The sequence below is a fragment of the Simochromis diagramma genome, unplaced genomic scaffold (assembly GCF_900408965.1).
Source record: "Simochromis diagramma unplaced genomic scaffold, fSimDia1.1 OVJJ01000293.1, whole genome shotgun sequence".
Classification (NCBI taxonomy): domain Eukaryota; kingdom Metazoa; phylum Chordata; class Actinopteri; order Cichliformes; family Cichlidae; genus Simochromis; species Simochromis diagramma.
The window spans coordinates 26,489,511-26,514,803 of NW_024386801.1; the positions used below are offsets into that span (position 1 = coordinate 26,489,511).

General features: G+C 43.7%; 2 protein-coding genes across 2 annotated transcripts in view; both read right to left on the reverse strand.

The window, feature by feature from the left end:
- LOC120730432 (deleted in malignant brain tumors 1 protein-like) overlaps positions 1-25,293 on the reverse strand; it is a 390,545-nt gene that overhangs the window by 285,859 nt on the left and 79,393 nt on the right. The window lies entirely within an intron of this gene.
- LOC120730434 (NACHT, LRR and PYD domains-containing protein 3-like) lies at positions 106-13,917 on the reverse strand. The gene is made up of 7 exons (XM_040026843.1): positions 12,497-13,917; positions 11,223-11,505; positions 9,058-10,867; positions 8,796-8,969; positions 7,473-7,646; positions 7,146-7,301; positions 106-2,192 (listed from the first exon to the last, which is right to left on the reverse strand). Exons 2-7 carry the CDS (start codon positions 11,494-11,496, stop codon positions 941-943), a joined length of 3,840 nt encoding a protein of 1,279 aa, XP_039882777.1. The 5' UTR covers positions 11,497-11,505; positions 12,497-13,917; the 3' UTR covers positions 106-940.

The window sequence follows — 25,293 nt, forward strand, 5'->3', positions numbered from 1 at the left end:
CAATATTTCAAATAAATAAAAAGCTTAAATCAGATGAAAGAAGATCAGATTTCAGGACTGGACTCTTCACAAACACTGAAGAGTCAAAGTTGGATTGAACATTTCTACACTGTGTCTGAGTTCAGTGTCTCTAACATCCCCTTTACTCACTGATTAGAAAGACAACAACATGTTGGACTGTTTCTGGATCATGTCAGTGACATGTTCCTTTCCCACAACCACTTTACTAACACTGAGTCACCATGAGAGGAGCAGCAGAAACAAGCTCACACTGACAACTTTAGAACAACATTAGAACAACGTGACAGAAACACATGTATTTGTGAAGAACACAGACTGACTTTGTGTTTAATTTGTGATATCAGGGAGGGAGCTGTTCTCACACACTGTTGTACTGATCATTAAACAGCAGGTGGCGACCTCACTTCAGTTAAAGCACAGTCACAGAAACACACTGTGGGCTTCATATATTCGTGTAAAATTATAGCTGCTGTATCATTTAAATTTGGGATACTTTTTGACGTTTTGATTCGGACAGGGGGAACAAATTGTGGCAGGATCAGCTCAGATCGTGCTCCCAACGCAGGGGAAACCAATTCTGCAGGGGAGACCTACCTTGGCACTTGTGCAGGTGAAGCCAAAGGGAAGATGCTTCACCGTATTTTCTAGTCTTTGGCTTGGAAGAAAGTTGGTTTGGAAACATACTTGGCAATGCTTCATCTCTTGCTTTGCGTTTGTGTGTGAGCCCTGTCAAAAACCTGTCAATTACGCTAGCATTGTCCAAGCGTTCTTTTTTTTTTTTTTTTTTCATACCGCCCCACCCGCCCCTGCAATGGCTCTGCACTCACCCCTAGGGGGCGGGCCTCACACTTTGGGAACCTCTGTGTTAAGGTATTAAAAAATATCACACTGTTAAAAAACAAATGAATGTGAACCTTCTTCAGTCCATTTTTAAATATTTTCCCAGCTGCTGTTTGAACCGCAGAGCTGCTCTGGTTCCTTCATCCACTCTGCTTCTCATCTCCTCCAGTTTCTGGACCTTCTCTGTGTTTCCTTTCTCCTTCATCTTCTCAATCAGGAAGTCCAAGTGGACAATGGAAGATGCTGAATCAGCTTTCAGAGCTTGCTCATCCAGTTTGACAACAAGTTTGTAGGACTCATTTAATAACTGTGACTCATCTGCTGTCTGTTGGATAATTTCCTTTTCAGGGTTTCCCAAAAGATTCTCTGTTCTTTTCCTATAATTTTTATTTTTCTTCAGACCTTTTGGAAACTGTTTCAGTTCAGTCAGGCCACATCTATCTTTCAGATTTTGGATGCAGGTCGTCAGTCTGATTCGTTCATTCAGAACTTCCACAATTATCATCAGTCTTTGAGCTGTAGCTTTTTCCAGAAAGGCTGTGAACTCTCTCATTCCTCTCTCTGTTACTGTCCATGCAAATTCCAAACTAATTTCGTTTTCCTCTGTTCGCTCTTCATGCTGGCAGCTATTAAACAGGAAGTGAACAGGCTGATTCTTCTCATTTTTGGCACATTTAATGTTTGCTGCTTCAAGAGCTTGAAAAACATTTTTAGGACGTCTTCCATCTGAGTGTGTGATCAGAGCTACAACATTTTTCTCCATGTTTTCTCCAAACAGAGACATCACTGAATCAAAGACATTTATCGCTCGGTCACTCAGTCGATAATCTGACATTTTCATCACCAATCCCAGTGCATGAACTTCATGAACTCCATTCTCTGATCCAAACAAGTCCAATAATTGCTGACTGATGATGTCATGTTTAATCCCTCTGGTGTCTCCATATCCAGGAGTATCGATGATGGTCAGAGAGTAGGGAAGAGTTTTATCTTCAAAACCAAAGATCTCGTACACGATCACATCTAATGTCTGACTTTCTGCCTGACTTTTCTTCTCCTCCTCTACGATCTGAAACCAGACTTCATCCTCCCACTTCACTCCCATGCTGTAGTTAAACAGAGAGTTGATCAGAGTAGATTTTCCTGCTTCTGTTTCACCTACAAGTAAGATGGTTTTATTTGGCTTGTTTGGATTTTTTTCACCAACAGTTATTCTTGTCAGAGTTCCAAACTTCTGTTTTTTTGTTCTCAGCTGGTAAACAGCAGGAGGTCCTGAACGGGTCAGATCACTGTTGGAGATGATGTCCTTGTACTTTGAGATGTTACTTGTCCTGCATAAAAAGCAGAGTTTCAATCAGAAGTTACAATCGAAGTACAATGTTTTTGAGTAGTCATGTCTGTGCCTCTATTATCTGTATTACTTGCAGGATTTTAAGGCACCTGTATTTCAGTACTGTGTCAAATTACAGCTACTGTTAGTGATGTGTCGGTCGCGAACGAAACAGCTCTTAGAGTCGGCTCTTTGAAGTGAACGACACGAGCCAGCTCCTTATTGGGAGCCGTGGTTTTTTGTTTTTTTTCTTTCTCTCACCCTCTCTCTCGCGCTTTTTCACTTCACTCCGCACGCGAGCCTTGTGCTTGCGCTGAGCAGAGGGGGGAGGGGCGGTAGTTAAACTCGCAGTAGCACAGGAACAGAGCGGCAGGGAAAGAGAGAGAAAAAGAGCCAGGGACAACAACAAGGGACAAATCGTCACATTAGAAAGGTATGGTAACAGTGTTGCCAACTTAGCGACTTTGTCGCTATATTTTTCAGACTCCTTTAGTGACTGCGGTAATGCAGTCATCTAGCCATCACAATTTGCCTTTTTGTTAAACCCGCTCAAACCCTAACACTTGCTCATTTTTCCTGCTTCTAACATCAGATTTGAAAAGAAAATTTTCACTTGCTCTACTAACAGTAGTGATGGGATTTCCGGCTCTTTGAAGAGAACCGGCTCTTTCGGCTCGGCTCACTAAAAAGAGCCGGCTCTTTTGGTTCCCAACCGGCTCTTCAGGTTGTTTTGTTGCTTTAATTAATTTATTATTAACAATAATATAAAATTATGCACAAAAGGAATTACTAATGGAAATAAAAAAAGTGGTTTTATTTATATATGTTTATATATAAATATAGGCGGTGCCCCCTAGAGACAAAGCACGTTCAAACTCCAAAACACATTTCTAGCGTTAACTGAACTTCCAAAACAGAGCTACCTAGATCACTTAAATTACACAATTGAAAGCATATGTGTATTGTTTGTGTATTTATACACAAGCACTCATATATATTCAAATAATTAAAAGAAAAATGTTCATTTAGAAGGAGTCCTATCGGGCTTGGTTAGCCTGTGGAACTACGGAGGCAGCTGACAAGGTATCGACAGGCCAAGCGGAATGCGGCTCGGGCAGTGGCTGAAGCAAAAACTCGGGTGTGGGAGGCCATGGAAAAAGACTTTCGGACTGCCTCGAAGAGATTCTGGCAAACCGTCAGGCGTCTCAGGAGGGGAAAGCGGTGCTCTACCTTCACTGTGTATAGTGCTGGCGGAGCGCTGCTGACTTCGACTGAGAAAATTGTCATGCGGTGGAAGGAATACTTCGAGGACCTCCTTAATCCCACTGACACGTCTTCCGAGGACGAAGCAGAGTCTGGGGATGAGGGGAATGACCTGCCAATTTCCGGAGGCGAGGTCACTGAGGCAGTTAAACAACTCCTTGGCGGCAGAGCCCCTGGTGTTGATGCGGTCCGCCCCGAGTTCCTGAAGGCTCTGGACGTTGTAGGGCTGTCCTGGTTGACATGCCTCTACAATGTTGCGTGGAGATCAGGGGCAGTACCCCTGGACTGGCAGACTGGGGTGGTGGTCTCCATCTTTAAGAAGGGGGACCGGAGGGTGATGTTTCCAACTACAGGGGGATCACACTCTTCAGCCTCCCTGGGAAAGTCTATGCCAGGGTGCTGGAAAGTGAGAGTTCGTCTGCTAGTCGAACCTCGATACAGAGAGAACAATGCGGTTTTCTTTCCTGGTCACGGAACATGGACAGCCTATTTATCCTTCCAGGAGCTACTTGAGGGGGTGCATAGGAGTTTGCCCAACCAGTCTAAAGTGTTTTGGGAATTGGAGAGAGAGCATCGACATGTTCCCTACAGACGGTCCTGCGGGGGGTGCTGAGGGAGGTGATAGGGGGTGTCTGGGAAGGCCCATCCACTCGGGGGTGGCTCGGGGGGGGTGTCGGGCAATCGGCCATTCAATCCCTATACAACCATTGCAAGAGCTTGGTTCGCATTGCCAGCAATAAGTCGGACTCGTTCCCGGTGGGTGATGGGCTCCGCCAAGGCTGCCCTTTGTCACCGATTCTGTTCATAATTTTTATGGACAGGATTTCTAGGCGCAGCCAAGTGGCGGAGGGCTTTCACTTCAGTGGCCTCAGAATCTCATCTCTGCTTTTCGCGGATGATGTGGTTCTGTTGGTAGTGACCGAAAGAACAAGATCGCGGATACAAGCGGCGGAAATGAGCTTCCTCCAAAGGGTGACTGGCCTCTCCCTTAGAGATAGGGTGAGAAGTTCAGCCATCCGGGAGGGGCTCAGAGTAGAGCCGCTGCTCCTCCACATCGAAAGGAGCCAGGTGGTTCGGGCATCTGACAAGGATGCCTCCTGGGCGCCTCCTGGGTGAGGTGTTCCGGGCATGTTCCACCGGGAGGAGGCCTCGGGGCAGACCCAGGACACACTGGAGAGATTATATCTCTCGGCTGGCCTGAGAACGCCTTGGTGTTCCCCCGGATAAGCTGGAGGAGATGGCTGGGGAGAGGGAGGTCTGGGCTTCTCTGCTTAGGCTGCTGCCCCCGCGTCCCGGCCCCGGAAAAAGCGGATGAAGATGGATGGATGGATGTTCATTTACCTGTTCCTACCACACACCAAATCTGGTCATTGGTACTTTCTGGCTTGTGTAGCCCATAGGTAACAAAAGCTCAACACTGCCCCTAGCATCCTGGAGCACTTCTGTTATCTTTTGTACGTGTTTTGGAGTTTGTACGTCCTTCGGGGCTTGTATGTGCTTCGGAGTTTGTACGTGCTATGGAGTTTTTACGTGTTTTGGAGTTTTTACGTGTTTTGGAGTTTTTACGTGTTTTGGAGTTTGTACGTGCTTTGGGGTTTGTACATGCTTTGGAGTTTGTACGTGTTTTGGAGTTCGTATGTGTTTTGGAGTTTGTACGTCCTTTGTCTGTAGGGGCCACTGTAAATGTACTTTATTTAATCACTCCACATAAAATGTAATAAATAAATCATATAATACAAAAACCAACTATTCACATTTCAACTTTTAACTATTTACATTTTCATCTTTTTCCTTTTAAACAAATTTAAAGTGAAACAACACAAAACACTGCAAACCACAACACAATTAAATATAAATTAAAACATGAAAACGAAAAGAAGATGCACATTCTCTGTCATAGGGGCCTGCATGAATAAACTTTCTGAATCCTTTATCATCCACAACTGAAAATAGTTGTGGATGATTACTATACCTTTCTAATGTGACGTTGTTGTTCCTGGCTTTCTTTCTCTCTCTTTCCCTCCCGCTCTGTTTCTGTGCTACTGCCAGTGTAACTACTGCCCCCCCCCACCCGCCCTCTTCCTAGTGTAAAGCACAAGGCTCACGTGCGAGTGAAGCAGAAAAAAAAGTGCGAGAGAGAGGGTGAGAGAAAGAAAAAAAAAAAACAACCCACGGCTCCCAATAAGGAGCCGGCTCACGTCGTTCATTTCAAAGAGCCGGCTCTAAGAGCTGTTTCATTCGTGACCGACACATCACTAACTAACAGGTGCGATGATAAAGTGATAATTAATGTTATTAATTTCACCTGTCAGTGGCCACGATGTTAACTTTTGATAAGTGTACACTGACTTTATAAAACACTGGAAATTAAACTCTAAAAGCTAAATAAGTGCAAACTTGATAAACTAAATCTTGCTTCATGTAAGGTGGTCACATGACAAATTTCACACAGAAATGTGGAAGGTCTTTTTTTATCAGAGCAAGAAACAGTGCCTGAGGGTGTTTAGAAGTCTCTGCTGGCACTGTGACTGAAACTCCCTAGGTGTATTAACCCTCTGGGGTCGACGGATGCGCCGGCGCATCAAAATCACATGACCAATTTAAGACGACACAGCTACAAGATGAAGTGACTCAGAGTCTCCATTTGAACTTGGGTCGAAAGCTATATACCAGTTTTTGAATTGTGTCGATGGGCCACGTAACACCAGAGTTATGATAAAAAATACACGCACCGTTTTTTCCTGAACAAAACAGTGGTGTTTACAGTGGGAAGAACGGCGTTTTCTATGGACAGCGCTAGCAAACACTCTCTGCTTGCGAGTGAAAAAGGAGAAAGAAAAAACACCCCTTCCCTATTGGTGTTACAGTTTACCATGTCAGCCAATCAAAAAAATGAAATGGCAACATGTGGCACTTGGTTGTCTAGGGAGAAGGGGAAGTTTTAGGAGTGACACCCGCGACTGAAAGTGGGCGAGCGAAAGAAAGAGAGAGAGCGAGTTTTCATATGTGAGACATTAGTGACGTTTAGCGTGTTTGGAGGCTATAGTTAGTGTGTTGTGTAGTTATTGTTTTGTATTGTGTGTCAGTTATACTGCTGAATTTCACATTTTCTCCAAAAAAAGCCATAAAAGGCAGATTCCAGTGTAAACGCTGTTACTGAACACAAACTAATTTTTTTGGACTGGCACAAATAATTTGTGTGCCTTCTTATTTGATGCAGAACACCTGATTGTTCTGTAAATAGTTTTAAATGGTCATATAAAAAACGCCTGAAGCTTTGGCTGAATTTTTAGGTAAATAGTACCATATAACTTTGTTGTTTGCAAAACTTGTGCATAATTTTTAGAAATGTACAATTTCTATTTGCATTTCAAGTTATGAAAATGATTCGTTAAACATGTTTGTGGGTTTTACAGTAAAAAATATACCTTTTTTCTACTCGGATTTTTAATTTTTTGTCTGAATTTAGATCAATTGTGCTAATATAGTATGTCAACATGAAAAAATAACTCGTATTTCAGATATTTGAGGTTGTGCTGAAAATAATGATACCAAACAAGGCAAGATAAACATCTTTTAAAGGTGAAATATAGAGGTAAAATCAAAAGTAGTCAAAAACGGCCAATTTCTACCCTGGACCCCATAGGGTTAATTGAGAATGCAGAAACATTCAACAGATGTGTAATCTCACCAGACAATGGTCTTTGTAGAGCTTTCATGCAGGATTTTTCCTGACAGCCACAGCTTGTTGTTACTCAGGTCCAGCTCTTTCAGACTACATGACTGGGAGCGGAGAACTGAGAACAGATCATTACAGCTTCTCTCTGATAGGTTACAGTTACTCAGCCTTAAACAGAGCAGCAGATATAACAACACATTACAATCCATTTATGAAATATTTGTGGTAAACAATCAGTAACATTTACTTGCCGTACATGTTGCCATAGTGCCATATGTTCTAATGCTAATAATCTAATGTAGCAGTGTTAAACTTCTGATTAAACAGCTGAATCCTGACCTCAGAGTTTCCAGTTTACAGTGTGGACTCTTCAATCCAGCTGAGAGAAGCTTCATGCCTGAATCCTGGAGCTTATTGTTACTCAGGTCCAACTCTCTTAGATTGCAGGACTTGGAGCTGAGAAGGGAACATAGAGGTTCACAGCTTCTCTCTGACAGATTACAGCAATTCAGCCTTTAAAACAGAAACAGAAGGAATGTAAAAAAAAAAAAAAAAACAACAACTCATCACACACACACTCACTCATGTAGCCAACTGAGGAACTAAACAAAAATTTCACACAGATGTTAATGATACTCTCGATACAGATGGAATGTAAATGTAATATGAGTAAAAGCAGAAAGCAATATTTTCCAAATCATTTACTGATTAAATTAAATTAAAAAATAGTAAGACAACATATCAAATATTGGATCCAGGACATGTTATTATTTTTTGAAGTCGGGTATTGTGTTCCAGTTATGAAGCATGTGTACTTAAACATTTAAAATTTCTTTGCTGAACCTTCTGTCAGTAACTGTTGGCCTCCTCCTGAATCCTTCAAAGTGTATTTGGAATGTATGATTAATCAGATTTGTCAGTATGTTAAAAAAAAAAAAAACTGTAGTCAGATTTGAAAGTGCTGTGATCTGGAGATGTGTAGAGCAATAAAAATTATTTAACCCTGAGCTCAGCCTCACAGGATCATGCTTTCAACCTACATACCACTCTCAGTGCATGAGTATCACCATGTGGTGGTAGTACCCTATAATTTAAAGAGTGACTTTGGTCAGCTGCTAATGTTGATTTTGCTGATGCAAAGTAGACTGAAATGAACAGACTACAATAGACTGTTGATGATTTATGCAAGTATGTGTTTACATTTCTTTCATTAGTTGTCAAAAATAGCTAATATCATAGCTATGTTATGATATTATGATATCATAGCTATATATGTAACATTATAGTAATTGTGCTTACTCTGCTTATGGTTTACCTGGCAAACGCATATGTCAAGAGGCAGTAATAAGATAAATGAACCAGTTAGTTCAAAACCCCTCTGTATAGGAGCTACTGTGTTGATGATTTTTATATATTTCCATTCCCATTTAGTGCCTATATGTTTTGGAATTTGCATGTATTTGCATACAAGTAATAATGTGTTGAATATGCCTTGTTGTTTTTCTGACATTTGCCAGGACTTTCTGATTCCTGATTGGTTTGGAAGTTGTTCTATTGAAGTGTGCCAAGACTAAATGTGCTGCTAAGAAAATTATTCATCTCACGCTTGCTGCTTCTCTTAGTTGAGAGAGCATTAGTACCATATAACTTGGTCTGACAAACCTGACAGTTTGCAGTTTACAGTGTGGATTATTGAGTACTGCAGAAATCAGCTTCACTCCTGAATCGTGCCGTTTGTTGTTACTAAGGTCCAGCTCACTCACACTGCAGAAGTGGGAGCTGAGAAGTGAACACAAAGCTTCATAGCTCCTCTCTGAGAGGTTACAGCAACTGAACCTGAAGTGAAAAAAGAAAAACTGTAAAAGTGATATTGTTTTCTTTGGATAAAGGGGCACAACAATTCAATACATTTCCTTCCACTTACAGAGCTTTGTTAGATGCTTCAACCACTGGCAGCAGACCTAGAAAAGCCTTTTCTGAACCAGAGTATTCCTTCAGGTCAAACACAGTCAGATCTTTTTGTGATGACAATATGATGAAGACCAGAGCTGACCACTGAGCTGGAGAAAGGTCATCTAAGACTGTACCCGATCTCAGGAATTGCTGGATCTCCTCCACTGGAGAACCATCCTTCAGCTCATTCAGACAGAGGAACAGGCTGATTCTTCTCTCAGGAGATGGATTTTCTCTGACATTCTTTTTCACAAGTTCTACTATTAGCTTAATGGTCTGTGAGCTACTTCTTGTTTGCAGCAGGTCTTGTAATAGAGGTTTGTTGGTCTGCTGTGAAAGGCCCAGGAGGAAGCGAAGGAACAAGTCCAGATGTCCATCCAGACTCTTTATGGCTTTGTCAACAGTTTTACTGTAGATTTCTGGTATATGTGTTTGGCTGAAAACATTTCCAGGTCTCTTCAAACAAGTCTGTGATTGAGCCAAATTGTCTTCAGTGATAATGTCTAAGACCACAAACAGAGCAGCCAAAAACTCCACTACACTCTGATGGACAAAGCTGAACACTTTTTTCCTGCCCTTCTTCAGCTGATGATCCTCTTTAAAGAACCAGATGAATGCATTTGAAAGCTTTAAGGGTTCTGTGAAAGTGCTTTCATCCTCTGTTAGTTCTTCACTGAAGATCAGGCAGCTTTTCTCCAGCTGGTTAAAAGCCAGTTTTCCAATCATTTTAATGCACTCAAGGCTTTTTTCTGGGCCATATTTTTGCTTCAAATTTCTGATCTGAACATTCAGGAACTCTGTGTAAACCTCAGTCAGGGTCTCCGGCAGATCTCCTCTCTCTTTGCTCTTCAATACCTCCTGCAAAACTGTAGCAGTGCTCCAGCAGTAGACCGGGATGTGGCACATGAAGTGGAGGCTTGGTGATGACTTGATGTGAGAGATGATTCTGCTGACCTTCTCCTCATCTCTGAATCTCTTCCTGAAGTACTCCTCCCTCTGTAGCTCCGTAAACCCTCGGACCTCAGTTACCATATCAATAAAATCAGCAGAGATTGCTTCTCCAGGCCATGTGGTCATCCAGATACGAGCGGAGGGAAGCAGGCAACCTGTGATGAGGTTTGTCAGCAGCACATCCACTGAGGTGGACTTGGTCACATCGACAGGTAGTTTTTCTGTGGCAGTGAAGTTCAGCTGAAGGCAACTCTCATTCAGTCCATCCAACACAAACAGAAGTTTGTATTCACTCTTTTCAAAGTCTGAGTTTCCTGATGTCTGCAGTGTTGTGAAGATGCTGTTAAGCTCCTCCTCTTTGATGTGCACACTTTCAGGGATACACATGTGGATGAGTTTGGCAAAGCTGTACTCTTTGTCCTTTTGCAAATTCAACTCATTAAACATGAAGGGAAATAACAGATCTACATCCTGATTGGTTCTTTTTTCAGCCCAATCCAAAACAAACTTGTGCACCAGGAAGGTTTTACCACTTCCTGCTTCCCCAGCAGTCAGCACAGTTCTTATATTCTTTTTAATGCCAGAAGGATGTATGAAGATGTTGCTAATTTCAGTTCCTGCAGGCCTTCCAGAGGCCATTTCAATCTGCCTGAAGTGACTGGTGGTGTGTGTTTCTCCTCCAGCTGTGATGTACAGATCAGTGTAGATGTCATCCAGGTTCTTTTCATCTTTCTTTGATGTCCATCCTTCTTGTTTGCACATAAACCTGACCTGAAGATTTGACTGAAGCTGTTCTTTGTAACGTGTTATGGGCCGTGGAGACTTCACATCTGTATGACATGAACATGTAAAGAACAAAGTTTTAAACTTCCATTCCACGCAGACTTAATAAGTAAAAATCGTTGTGTTTTATTTAAATAAATCTGTCAGTGCCAGTTTCAGTAACATAGCATATTTCATTATGTGTAAATCAATGTGCCTACCAAAAGATAAAAAAAAAACATTTTAAAAAACTGAGGGTCTACAGTCTCTTAAGGCAATTAAAAAGTTAACATATACACATAAATCCACTCTTTGCATTTTCAGATTGAAGTTATCTGCCTGTCACCTGCAAAATCAGCCGTAAAGACCATGTCTGATCCTGAGTGATAACCAGACGACATGTGTGGTTCTCCAGCAGTTTACCTTGTGCTGTTGTGCTGATGGTTGATAATCGCTCTGTCAGATCATTTCTGCTGATCCTTGTTAAAGTTTTCTTCACCACCTCCAAAGACTGCTGACTGTAGGTCTGTACTATCTTATCTACTGTTTCTGTCCTCTTTACATTCTCCAGATGACTCTTTGGGATAAATGGGAGGCCATCCAGGTTGTGTGGCTGCTCCAAATACCACTTGAAGTCACTGAATTCTTCATCTCCCAACTCTTCCAGTGTCCTCAAAAGCAGCTCTTTACTAGTCATTGTTTCCTCCTGAACAAAGATTATTTAAAAAAAAACAACAAAAAAAACAGTTTCACTCATATGTAGGATCACTTTTAAACCTGCAGTTTTCTGCATGTATCCTAAACTGCTGTTTTATAAAAAAAACAAAAACAATAAATACTTGAAAACTGGAAGAAACCATGTGTTTGTAAATAAGCTATTAAATTAGAACATTTATGATGCCTATAAAAAGCATATCGCTCCCCTTGGACAGAGTTAAAGTCAAAATATATACAGCAGGTTACACTGTACAGTGAAATTCAGAAATGTTGCCAGTCACCTTTTAACACACAAAAATATTATAAAAATTCTAATAAAATAACAATTAAGAAATTTACAACAGAAAGTGCAAGAAATAAATGTGACAAAAACAAAATGAGTGAGTTACAGTGAGCACTATTTCTACCACTAGATGTCTATCGATTGCAGATTACAGTAAATTGAGTTCTGCTTTTTTACCCCTACCAATTAAAGCATGGTCCTAATACGGTTTGTCGCAAAAACACACAAACAAATAAATAAACAAAAACATTTAGGAATAAATAAGGACAAAATTGATACAATCTACTAAATATTTTGTGGTAAATGTTTCAGACTGGATCCGCTGGATCCTTTGTCATAAGTATTTCTATAACAATGATGCTGAGTTGTTCAGAGTTGGCTGAACTTTTCTGTCGGTAAGCACTCCAGTTAGCTAGTGTTAGTGAAACTGCCTATGAAATGTTATTGTTGGACTCGGACACTTTGTGAATAAACTGTCATACGATGTGACAGGTGACATAATGTCAGCCTATAACCACAGACAGCTACTCACAATAACTGACTGTGACAATATCAGGAATAAATAAGTATTTTTATGCAATTTTTGTGTTAGAGCCCTGACTTCAGTGCAGGAGGCTTGAGGCAAGGCTTTCCATGGTCGAGCAGCCACATCCAAGTTTAATATGCAACTTGTCAAATGCATCGGTGTAAAGCTCACCACCACTGGACTGGACTGAGTTTGGTGTGGAAGAACTTGACTGGTCTGCACAGAGTCCTGACCTCATTCCAACAGAACACCTTTGGGATGAATTAGAGAGGAGACTGTGAGCCAGGGCTTCTCATTCAACATTAGTGTCTGTCCTCATTAATGTGCTTCAAAAATTCCCATAAACACACCTAAACCTTCTGGAAAACCTTCCCAGAAGAGTTATAGCTGCAAAGGGTGAGATGGCATCATATTGGATTTTATGGATTAAGAATGGGATACCTTTCAAGTTATATACATCTGAAGACGGACGAGTGAATACTTTTGGCAATATAGTGTATGTTGTCAGTCTCTAGCCACAAACATAAAACATGAGTACAGAACAGCAATGTCCATCTCAAAAAGATGTGATTAGCATCTGGATATCCTCCTCACCTTAAGCCTCATCTCCTGAACTGGGCATAAAAATGCTGATTTATTCCCAATACTGTCGTAGGTACTTATTGCCAGCGGATTAGACATGCAACCCTCTCGTTTCTGGACAGCTGACAACATGCCAGCTAAATAATAACAGCTGTTTATAACCCATAATTATGCCAGCTAACATATATAGCTCAAATAGCCTAAAACTCAAAATTTCCCTTTGATAATCAGTTTAATTATATTCTCACATCATGTGAGAGTTTATTTGCTACATGTTTAAATCCAACAAAGTTAGATATATTAAGTAACTTAAAAAAATGTTATTTGAATGAAACTCCAAAAGATTTCATGACTGGACTAAGCACACAAATTTTCAAGATCCTAGCAACACCCCTGTCTTAAAGACATCAAGGCCTGAATAAACTAAATTGGCCTTAGGACTCTCAGGAATATGGTGACTAATTAGTTGCTTTCTCTGGGTGGCATTAACTTGGCCTCCAGTAACACTGAGGAATCTTGAAGTCATTTTTGACCAGGACGTTTTTAAAATTCTTCCTGCACAGTGTGTCTTAAATACTCAGGCCCCATCTTATCTTAAAGATTTTACTGTACTTTATTATCCTAACAGAACACTTCACTCTCAGACTGCAGGCTTACTTGTTGTTTCTAGAGTATTTAAATGTAGAATGGGAGGCAGAGTCTTCAGTTTTCAGGCCCCTCTTCTGTGGAACCAACTCCCAGTTTGGATTCAAGAGAAAGACACTATTGTGGAGGTAAACACAGACGACACGAGAGCTCTCGATAAACACTGCTCGTTTATTACTCATCACCACAGAACTGAACACTTTCCCTCCAAAACACAGCAACAACACTTCCTGAGAACTGGGTGTGAGTGGAGCCCTCCAGTGGTCCACCACACATGCCCCCCCCGAACACCCAGTAGGGTCATCCCCTAATCCAGAACCCTTGCTTTAATTAAACGTCCAGAACGGCTGAACCGGGGAGGTGGAGAGCTGGCAGAGGGGAAACGAGCCTGAGGGCCAGGCTGGCACGGGCGGTCGGGAAGAATTGAAGATAGCTCGGGCCCCGCCAGGTGGGGGGCGCTCCCAGAGGAAGAAGCAGGGTTGTCCAGTCCAGTGGAAGGCGGGCGGCCACGGCGGGGGGCCTGAGCCGGCACCACCTGGTCATCCAGAAGCACATGTGCTGGTTTAAGTCTGTCAATAGAAACAGCCTCCTGCCGACCCCCAAAATCCAAAAGGAAATGCTTCCGGCCCGGTTGAATAACCCGAAAGGGGCCGTCATACAGTGGACGCAGCGGAGGCCTATGAGCGTCATGCCTGACAAAAACAAACTGCGAAGAGTCCAACAACCTCGGAACAAAGGTGTCAGGCACACAATGGTGCACTGGGCCAGGAAGAGAAAACGAGTCTCTTGGGGGACGGAGAGACAGCACAAAGGGAGCGAAGCACGGGGGTGGGCTCTCAGGCAAGAATTCCCCGGGGACCCGGAGGGGCTGACCAAGGACAAGTTCAGCCGGGGAAACCCCAAGGTCTTCTTTAACCGCGCAGCGCAACCCCAGTAAAACCCATGGAAGGCGGTCAACCCAGTTGCCATCTGTGAGAGAAGCACGGAACGCAGCCTTAAGCGACCGGTGGAAACGTTCGCACATCCCGTTGGCCTGCGGGTGGTACGCAGTGGTGCAGTGGACCTTGACCCCCAGGCCGTCAGCCATGGCAGACCAAAGCTCGGAAACTAACTGGGGGCCCCTGTCTGAGGTAATGTCGGTGGGGGGACCGAAACGCGAAACCCACGTTGACAAAAATGCCCTGGCCACTGCTGCTGCTGTAGTGGACGCCAGAGGCACTGCCTCAGGCCAGCGGGTTGTGCGGTCCACTACAGTCAAAAGGTGCGTGAAACCTTGTGACTGCGGCAGAGGACCAACCAGATCCACATGCACATGATCAAAACGCCTCCCTGGAACGCGGAAGGATTCGAGGGGCGCCTGTGTGTGCCTATGGATCTTAGCGCGTTGGCATGGGATGCACGCGGCTGCCCAGTCTTTCACCGATTTACGAAGGCCCGGCCAAACGAACCTAGAGCTGACCAGCTTGACCGAGGCCCGGACGCCTGGATGAGAGAGGGCGTGTACGGAGTCGAAAACGCGACGACGCCACGAAGGGGGAACTACAGGGCGTGGACGGCTGGTGGAAACATCGCAAAGCAGGCTAGGCCCGCCGTTCCACACGGGTCTGTCCTCCAGTACAAGGCCCATTTGCGCAGACCGAAGGGCAAGGACGTCCAGGTCGGCCTGTTGGTCAGCGGCCATAGCCTTAAAGTCTATGCCAACATAAACAGGAGAAACCAGCACGCGGGATAGACAGTCAGCCACGCAGTTGGACTTACCAGCCACGTGCTGAATGTCCGTTGTGAACTCGGAAATGGCTGCCAACTGGCGCTGCTGGCGCCTGCTCCATGGATCAGAGACCTTGGACATCGCGAATGTCAAAGGTTTATGATCGACGTACGCGGTGAAGCTCCGACCCTCGAGAAAAAAACGAAAATGCCGTGTGGCGAGGTGTAGGGCCAGCAACTCCCTGTCAAAAACGCTATATTTGCGCTCACTGTCTCTAAGCGTGCGACTAAAAAAAGCGAGCGGTTGCCAGACACCGGAGACCCGCTGTTCTAACACTGCGCCCACTGCCACGTCCGACGCGTCGGAGGTCAACGCAATCTCCGCCGACGGAAACGGGTGGGCCAGCAGGGCGGCGTGGGCCAGCAGGGCGGCGTTTGCCAGCGCGGTCTTGGCCCCAGAAAATGCCTGGATGCGTTCAGGGAGCCAATCAATTGGGTCCTTAGCTGTTTTACCCTTCAAGGCAGCATAGAGAGGCTGCAGCAGGTGCGCAGCTCTGGGGAGAAAGCGGTTGTAGAAATTGACCATCCCCAAGAACTCCTGCAGCGCTTTAATGGACGCAGGACGCGGAAAAGCCGAAACGGCCTGGACCTTGTCTGGCAACGGAACCACACCATCAGCGGAAATGCGGTGGCCCAAGAAATCCAGAACCGGCAAGCCGAACTGGCACTTGGAGGGGTTGACGATCAGGCCGTGTGCCGCCAAGCGCTGGAAAACCTGATGCAGATGGGACGCGTGCTGACTCTCAGAGCAGCTGGCCACCAATATATCGTCAAGGTACACGAAGACGAAAGGCAGCCCGCGCAAAACAGAGTCCATCAACCGCTGAAAAGTCTGGGCGGCGCCTTTCAGGCCGAATGGCATGCGCAAAAATTCAAACAGGCCGAAAGGGGTAATAACGGCAGTTTTGGGGACGTCTTCAGCGCGCACGGGAACCTGGTGATACCCCCGCACCAAGTCAATTTTAGAAAAAATCGAGGTGCCAGCGAGGTGGGCGGAAAAATCCTGGATGTGGGGAATGGGGTAACGGTCATTCTCCGTGACATTATTCAAACGGCAAAAATCCCCACACGGCCGCCACCGACCGTCTGACTTGGGCACCATGTGTAGCGGAGAAGCCCAGGCACTATTCGAGCGCTGCACTATGCCGAGGCGCTCCATTGCGGCAAACTCTTCCCGAGCGACGGAGAGTTTCGCGGGGTCAAGGCGGCGCGCGCGTGCAAACACCGGGGGACCGACCGTCGGAATATAATGTTCAACCCCGTGCTTCGTTGCCGTGTTCGAGAAATTAGGAACAGTCAGTGAAGGGAACTCCAAGAGCAAACGCTGAAAAACATTCCCTGAAGTCACTAAATTAGCCCGATTCAGGGGCTCGATGGCGCGAGTGAAACAGGGCATTGAAGAAAAAGACAGTGCATCGATTAAGCGTCTGTTAGCCACATCGACCAGCAGGCCGTGGGCACAAAGAAAATCAGCGCCCAAAATAGGTACAGAGCTAGCGGCAACAACAAAGGTCCATTGGAAATCCCGGCCATGAAAACAAACAGTCACGAACCTTTCCCCGAACGTTGCGATGGGAGAGCCATTAGCCGCAATAAGCTGCGGTCCGCAGCCCGCTGCTAAACTGTCGGCTCCGGACGGGGGAAGGAGGCTCTTCTGGGAGCCGGAGTAGACCAGGAAACGTCTCCCAGAGCGCGAGTCTTCTACGAAGAGCAGTTTTTCTTTGTCGCCAGCGGTCGCGGCCGCTACGGCGCGCTGGCGGGGTCCATGTCCCAGGGTCGGAAAAGCGCAAGGCGGCAGGCAGCAGCGCTCTCCGGCGCCAAAACGCTGATGGTAGAAACAGAGGTCCCGTCCGTGGTGTCGCTGTGCCGCGATCTTTGCCGTCAGCGAAGGATCGGGTACGTCGTGGCAGGTCACCGGGGAAGTGGAAGGCGCCGCCGGCAAGGCTGGAACTAGGTCGTGATCGTGGAAAGTGCGGGTAGCCAGGAGAATACGATCCACGTCCTCAGCCAGGGAGCGATAATCCTTCGTGCCCAGAAGCGGAGAGTTGGCGAGGCCGGCTCTCACGGCCGCCGGCAGCTGTCGGAGGAAGATGTGGACGAAGAGGAATCCCCCGTCGTCCGGTCCGAGAAAGGATAGCATGTGCTCCATCAGTTCGAGAGCCGTACCGCCACCCAGGCCTGAGAGGGAGAGGAGCTTCTCGGCTCGCTCTGCGTCGGTGAGGGCATAGCGCCGAAGAAGCAGCTCCTTAAGGGCGGCGTACTTCCCTCGGGTGGGTGGGTCCCGGAGGAGAGTCAACGCACGACAGGTGGCTAGCGGGTCGAGAGAAGCCACCACATGGTGATATTTCGTGTCGTCAGCCGAGATGCCACGAAGGGCGAACTGAGCCTCCACGTGCACGAACCACAACGGGGCCAAAGTCCGGCAGCTCGAGCGCCACAGCAAACGTAGCTGCAGCCGGAGGCAGAGAGCTGGCGGCTGCTGATGCATCCAGAGCGGAGTCGGCGCCACCATCGGACTGCAGCATGTTCGAGTCAGGGGTCACCAATGTGGAGGTAAACACAGACGACACGAGAGCTCTCGATAAACACTGCTCGTTTATTACTCATCACCACAGAACTGAACACTTTCCCTCCAAAACACAGCAACAACACTTCCTGAGAACTGGGTGTGAGTGGAGCCCTCCAGTGGTCCACCACACTATCTCTACTTTTGAGATTAGGCTTAAAACTTTCTTTTTTGATAAAACGTATAGTTAGAGCTGAATTATGTAAAGCTGAACCAAAACGTAGTTATGCTTGTATAGGTTCAGGCTTCTCATGATGCATTCACCACTTCCCCTCCATTCCCTTCTTTTCCATCCTGATGTGTTTACATGCCACCACTGAACATCCTTGAATTTTGTCTTCTCTCTCCCAGAGAGAGAATATTGTCCCCTCTGTCTATTTGGGGGCCACTGGTAGGTGCAGTGTGTTCGATGGCAGTCACAGATGGATGCTGTTCACACATTTAATGGGCTGCTTATGATAATGCAGTATATCCAGGCACATGCAGAGGGGGGAGTGGAAGGGGGTTGATCACCTGCCCCTTTCCTGATGGGTGCCCCAAGTGCCCTTTTCTTGAGGTAAATGTTTATTTATTTATTTTATTTTATTTTTTAAAGTGTGTGTGCGTGTGGAGTCCTGCCTGCGCCCCTCAACAATAATATTTAACTATTAATCACATTTTACTAAATAAAAGGATCTGGCGTCCATCAGTCACATGACTGCCATTAACTAATGATCGCCCTTGACGCCAGAGCACACTGGTTACGTACCAGGAAAGAGCTCTCAAAGAGTACGCACATTTTTTGCCGTCTGGGCGGTGCAGAGCTGTCGGAGAAACAGTTAGTTGGGAGACGCAGACTGATGCAACAAAAACCAGTAAGTAGGGTGTACAGCATACACTGTAGTCTATAGCACACAAGAGTGGTAAGCTGGCTTGTGGCAAATGATGAACTGAAACAAATGAGCGTGCTGTGTGTGTAACAGCGCGACAAATATTACCTGTCCTTTAAGTAACTGCACAAGTAGTGCTGGTCATAGCTGCTAGCTAACTGGGTAAGGGTGTCATGGGTCTGTAGCTCTGTCCACTGTTTTAGGGAAGATATTTAGTTTTAAAGTAACTTACAGGGCATTTCCTTGCTTTTCTGGAGGGCTTATATTTCATTAAAAATATTTAAAATGCATATCCACATAATTATGGATTTATTTATTATTTAAACACTGTATTTTAAAGAAAATACATTAAGAAACAGATTATATTAGATTTATATTTCAAATAGGACAATATGCTTATTTTACAGCAGCAACAATACTGTATCTCTACAATTTAAACATTTAATAAGCTTTCTGCCTGCACAGAGTGGATAGTCAAACAAATTGAATCATCATAAATACTTTTATGTATTACTTTTGTTTTATGTATATAGATTTGTTGTTTTTATTATTACTCATGATATAACATTGTCCACATATGTACTGTAAGGACAATGTGTCCAGACTTGTCCTTAGAGGACATGTTTAGCAGCTGTGTGAGGCTGCTAAAGGCAGTGGATCCCTCACCAGCTGGAATAAAAAGAGCACAGGTAGCAATAACATATGTAATAGTTTTTGCATTGCAGAGTTATTCCAGTATAAAAAACAATAATAAACACAATTGCAATGTTTTGGTTCTACAACATTTTCTATCAATACTTTCTTGTGGATTAAGTGGAAGAGTTTTTAAGTGTGGATAATTAAATAATAGATGGATGCAATAGCAAATTGTGCCTTTTTCTCAGATTCACAGCGAGTGGAGAGTGATAGCTGAGATGAGGAGATGGAGGAAGAGAGGCAAAGGGTGATTCACAGGAGGAGCCTAGTTTATTTCTCACAGTTTTGTTGCCTTATGGTTCCAAGCGCTGTCACCAATTTTTGCATTTTATTATTATTTCATAACACTTGTTTAATCAGCGACCATTTCTCCTGTGGACTTTTTACAGTCTACAGTCTCAAATCAACACAGCCCTGCCTTCCAGCACTATCAGCAGCAGGAACAGCAGCAACACGTCAACAGCAACATTGTACCCCATCGGGTAAAACATAGGCTACATTTGCTTTGCATTGTCCCCTTGAAACTTGTCTGCACACTTCTCTGTGTGAGTTCTTATGTCCAGCACAGGTTTATACCTGTCACACACGGTGGACTACAATCACTTTATGAGATTACTTAAGTTTCAGTCATTATGTTCCTACTTCATCACCTTCACCCTGAGCTGCTCTTTCACTCTGTCCTCTGCAACAGGATGTGAGGATTTCTTAATGCTGCTTCACTTCAAAAGAAACAAAATGCTTTGCAGCGAAGTTTCAGTTTGAATTTTGATTTGATGTTTCATATTAATGATTTCACTTCCACACTGCCACAGCTCTGCCCGGCTATCATAGAAAATGTAGTTTAATACATATGAATTAAAGATTTAGTGTTCAGATCCAAGCTAGAGACAGGACGTTTCACTTACAGTTCAGTTAATGTCCATCACAGCAGCAGGCGCCCTGCATCAGGATAAACCCAGTGAGGCTCCTGCACAGGTACACAGGTGTTTTAGGTAATCGCAGCTTTTTCTCTGTTTTTTGGTTAACTGAGAATAAGATGGTCGACACTGACGTTTCAACACTCAGCAGAACTTCCGAAGGGCGGACGTTTCGAAACACAGCTCAGAAGTGTGGTTCAAAACACGATGGTCACATGACCGTGTGCCTATGGACAGTGGTCACATGTCCGTGGTTTCAAACATAAAAAACATGCAGAAAGTTTGAGTTTGAGTTTTGAGGGGTTTTTTCTGCTATATGGGCAGAAACTGAAGGATTATTCCTGCTCATTCACGCACAGGAATCAAAATAAACACATCCTCATATACATGAGATTTATTTCTAACTGTTCTCAGTTTTACTCTCTCTGACGTCAGTGTAAGCACACCCTCAGACTGTAGCAGTAATAAATTAATATTATTATTATTATTATTATAAAGAGTAAAGCTAAAAAAAAGTTTCATCCTCTGCTGAGGAATGTGTTTACTCAGGTTGATTAGATATCTGTCAGTATGAAATGGGCGGATGTGATTGGTCATAATTAACCCAGATGGGGGCGTTAAAACGAAAACACATCGAGTCTTTTATTGAAGTCTTTATTATTGAGTTAATTGAAATTTAAAAAAAAAAAAAAAAAACGAAAAAAACGAATGGCAGCTTTTTTGTTTAACAACGTGTAAAACAAACGTCATGACCGTGAAGTCCGTGAGACATTCGGGATTTGAGTTTGTTTATTCAGCGCTTCGAAAACCTGAAAAGCTGTGAGGTCATCACCACAAAAACAGCAGCTTTTTTCTCACATTATTATTTCATGTATAAACTGAGTTACCAAACAGCTGAAAACCTCATTCATGTTATTTTTGCTGAGGTTCGCTGTTCACAGTTAGTCTTTAATAATCTGAACATTTTTCTTTCTTAGTTTCTGCTGAACATGTCAATCATACCTGATACTGTACAATATAAAGCGCCTTGAGGCGACTGTTGTTGTGATTTGGCGCTATATATAAATAAAATTGAATTGAATTGATACCGTCATATAATAAATACTCCTGTTTAGAATTATGCAGGTTTTATTTTTTTGAATCATTGTTTTAAAGAATGACATTTTCATGACCTGACAACAGCAAAGGCTGTCCAAAATTTGAAGGCTGCTCCAAATGCGGCCCACAAATGCGTCCTCCTTTTCCCCAGATTTGAAGGAGGGGTCTGGCGTATCCTTTGTGGCCCACCCTATCACAGGATTCATTGCGAATCGAAGGCTGAAGAATGTTTTGGGGGGAAATGGCAGACAGTCTAAGCGGTCCAAAAATAAACTTCTAAATATAAGTACTGGGTTTTTATGTCACTAAAAATATCCAGTAGAACAGATGTTAGCATAATGAAGAATCTTTGAGTAGGCCAGTTCCTTCAAAGGATGCAGCCCTGAACTCGGACAGTTTCACGCGTCACATCATTGACGTAAATGCGTTTTAAATCGCTGAAAGCAGAAATTCAGCCAACGTGAAGATGATCAGAAACTTTTTTTGAAGTCATTGTTTGAAGGCTTTTGATTGGCCAGCATTTCTTCGTGGTTAAGGTTATATAGCTAGCTTTTTTTGGCCTGCTCTTCACAGCACTTCAAATCATTTTGGGTTTTTATGTGTGTGCTTTCATGTGCACAGTGATATAAGTAACCCTGCTTAAAAAAAAAGAAAAAAAGACTGAGATCTCTTTGCAGGTGAACACGTGGACAGTCTGACTGATCCACTTTGTTTAAACTCTCCAACAGCTCCAGCAGCTCAAAGTGAAGCACGAAACTGTGATCCTGACACAGAGCCCACAGACTCCAGGTTAATGCTCAGCGCCCTGTTTTCAGTCTTTAGATCTTTGCACGATAACAGATTCAAAACCATCCTTCTTTTCATTCACCCTGTCTGTTTTCATTTTATTCATTTCTTATTTTATTATTTTTATCATCAACATCCTTTTAAACGTTTTGATGAACGAAGATGCAGAGTCAGGAAGTGTCTTTAAAAGGTTTGAAAACGTAGGAGGAAGTTCTCTGCTCCATCCACTCTTCCTCACTCTTGATTCCATTTTCTGAAAGTCCTTTGAAGTGAATGTTTTCCACTGTGTTGCAGTCTGCTGACATCGATCAGGGCTCTATGAGAAACAAGTGTCAAAACTATTATTGTTGCAGTCATATTCATCACTTTTAATGGTGCAGCAGGTGATGATATTAGTGTTCCTTTTTTTAATTAAAGAAGATTTAAAACAAAAAATAGAATAAATAATGTGTTATTATTTTCTAACAAAGGAAATGTGCTGATTGATATGGTCTGATATGGCCACGGACCGGTTTATGCCCGACAATATTTTCATGGACCGGCCTTTAAGGTGTCGCGGATAAATACAACAAAATAAAACTAGTACCGGTACCGAAAAAAAAGAAGATTTATTCATAACACACGTGAAAAGACCCAGGAAAACCGAGTTAACGATAAAAACGACAACAAAATAACGCTGAAAACCGATAAAAACCCTGAAAACCATACATTTCACACCTGAGCCTCAACTCTCGCGGCCCGGTACCAAACGACTCACGGACCGGTACCTGTCCGGGGGTTGGGGACCGCTGTCTTAAAGAAACGACAGCAGCGCCTTCAATGCTGCACACAAACAGAGCAACAGCGCCCCCTGCTGCAAAACCCAGAACTCCCACTCTGAGCTTTGACTTCTCCAGGCAACCTTCTTTTAGTATTTAGAGGATTCAAACACACACTTCAGAGTCACTTTACTAAGTCAGAAACCTTCCTAACCAAATCTACTGAATCCATTCTCAAATCCATCCAGCTAATTCAGCGTGTGCACATCTTTTTTAATACAGCAGTGAATATACACATGACTGCTGAGAGGGCACCATGCTGACTCAGCCTTAATGGATCCAAATGCAACAAAAGCTGTAAGAAATAAATTGTGAAAATAAATGTCAGTAGTCTGCAGACTTTTGGCAGCATGTGACTCTGTAAATCTGCTGAAGATTAAATGGAATAAAACTGAATGACTAAAGTAAGCTACAGTTCTTCCGAGTTTGTACTTACATGTAGTATTTGAGTAAAGACACTTTCAGGATGCTCTGCTGGTTCTGGATGAAGGTTTGTTCCCGGCTCTGTGCTGGAATATTTAAGTGAAGCCGATCGTTTTACCTGTTTGTGTTTGCTTCATTCACACTTACGTGTAAAGACGTGATATGAATCCGGCCCAAGGTCCGCTCCGCCTTCTTGAAGGTGGGACAGCTCAAAGTTCAGCTGAACATGCTCCTCCTTAAATGAGATGGTCTAATCTGAGCTGCAGGTTCATAGTCCACTTGAAAAAAGCCCAACACTGAAACACTCATTTCATTTTTAAACCTTCTAAGGTTTTTATTCTAACACATCGTTGGTTAGACAGCAGATAAATGCTTTCAGTCTTCACTCAGGAACATTTTACTTGATTGTAATATTTTAATTTAACTAATAAAAGATTTAATAAAAGAAGGAAGTAGCTTTATTAGTCAGTGAAAACTGAAGCCTTAGACTGCTATTCATTGTAAAGTCCAGCAGGGGACGACTCCTCCGGTTTTCTAAAGAAGCCTTATTGTACAAAAGCCCATGAAAACATGATCCTGCTGCTCACTGTGAAGTCAGTAAACCCTCTCCTGGTGAATTTATTCTCTGAGATGCTTATTTTGAGTCTTATTGGATCAAACATGAAGTTGTACATTTTGGTCCCATTAGAGGCTCAGAAAGCACGTCACCGTTTTTACATCTGCTGATTTAATTACTGACTTGATGACTGAATGAAGGTTTGTTCTTGTTCATGTCTCGTAATGTGTGAATGACTGAAGTGCAAACATGCATAAAACAACAACAGTTATTCTGAACCAGTAACATAACACCTGTTTGCTCCACAGTTTTGAGTACCAGGTGAAACGAATGAATCTTATCCTGTGGTGTAAACCTTACACTTGTGCTTTACACTATAGCCTCTTGATTTTTAGTTTTAAGCAATGGAAACGACTGCAGGTGGTTTTAGTGGAGGACTAGAAGATGATTGTGGGAAAGATGGATGACCCCTTATTAAGAGCTTTGTTGTTCCCCTCAGAGGACTCTCATGATAAAGTTTGCATGTTTGTGGCAGATGCAAAGAGCAGCTGCTGGCTATGATCCTGGGTCAGTGTGGTTACGTAAGTGAACCTGCAGAACAAACACAGCAGGGCCAGTTGAAGGACGCTGCAGGGCCACGATAACGAGAGGATGGTACAAGCAGACGGGTTAAAGGTTGTCCACATGCCAATCACATGACATCCAAAAATCAGCTGATTACAGAAACTACAGGGTGGGCCATTTATATGGATACACCGTAATAACATGGGAATGGTTGGTGATATTAAAGTCCTGTTTGTGGCACATTAGTATATGTGAGGGGGCAAACTCCTCAAGATGGGTGGTGACCATGGTGGCCATTTAGAAGTCGGCCATCTTGGATACAACTTTTGTTTTTTCAATAGGAAGAGGGCCATGTGACACATCAAACTTATTGGTAATGTCACAAGAAAAACAATGGTGTGCTTGGTTTCAACGTAACTTTATTCTTTCATGAGTTATTTACAAGTTTCTGACCACTTATAAAATGTGTTCAATGTGCTGCCCATTGTGTTGGATTGTCAATGGAACCCTCCTCTCCCACTTCACACACTGATAGCAACACCGCAGGAGAAATGCCAGCACAGGCATCCAGTATCCGTAGTTTCAGGTGCTGCACATCTCGTATCTTCACACCATAGACAATTGCCTTCAGATGACCTCAAAGAGAAAAGTCTAAGGGGGTCAGATCGGGAGACCTTGGGG

Coding starts and splice junctions, on each gene's coding strand:
- LOC120730434 (XM_040026843.1), bottom strand. CDS start 11,496: ATGACTAGTAAAGAGCTGCTTTTGAGGACACTGGAAGAGTTGGGAGAT. Junction 10,868..11,222: donor CATCAGCACAACAGCACAAG/GTAAACTGCTGG, acceptor CATGTCATACAG/ATGTGAAGTCTCCACGGCCC. Junction 2,193..7,145: donor TCTACAAAGACCATTGTCTG/GTGAGATTACAC, acceptor CTTTTTATGCAG/GACAAGTAACATCTCAAAGT.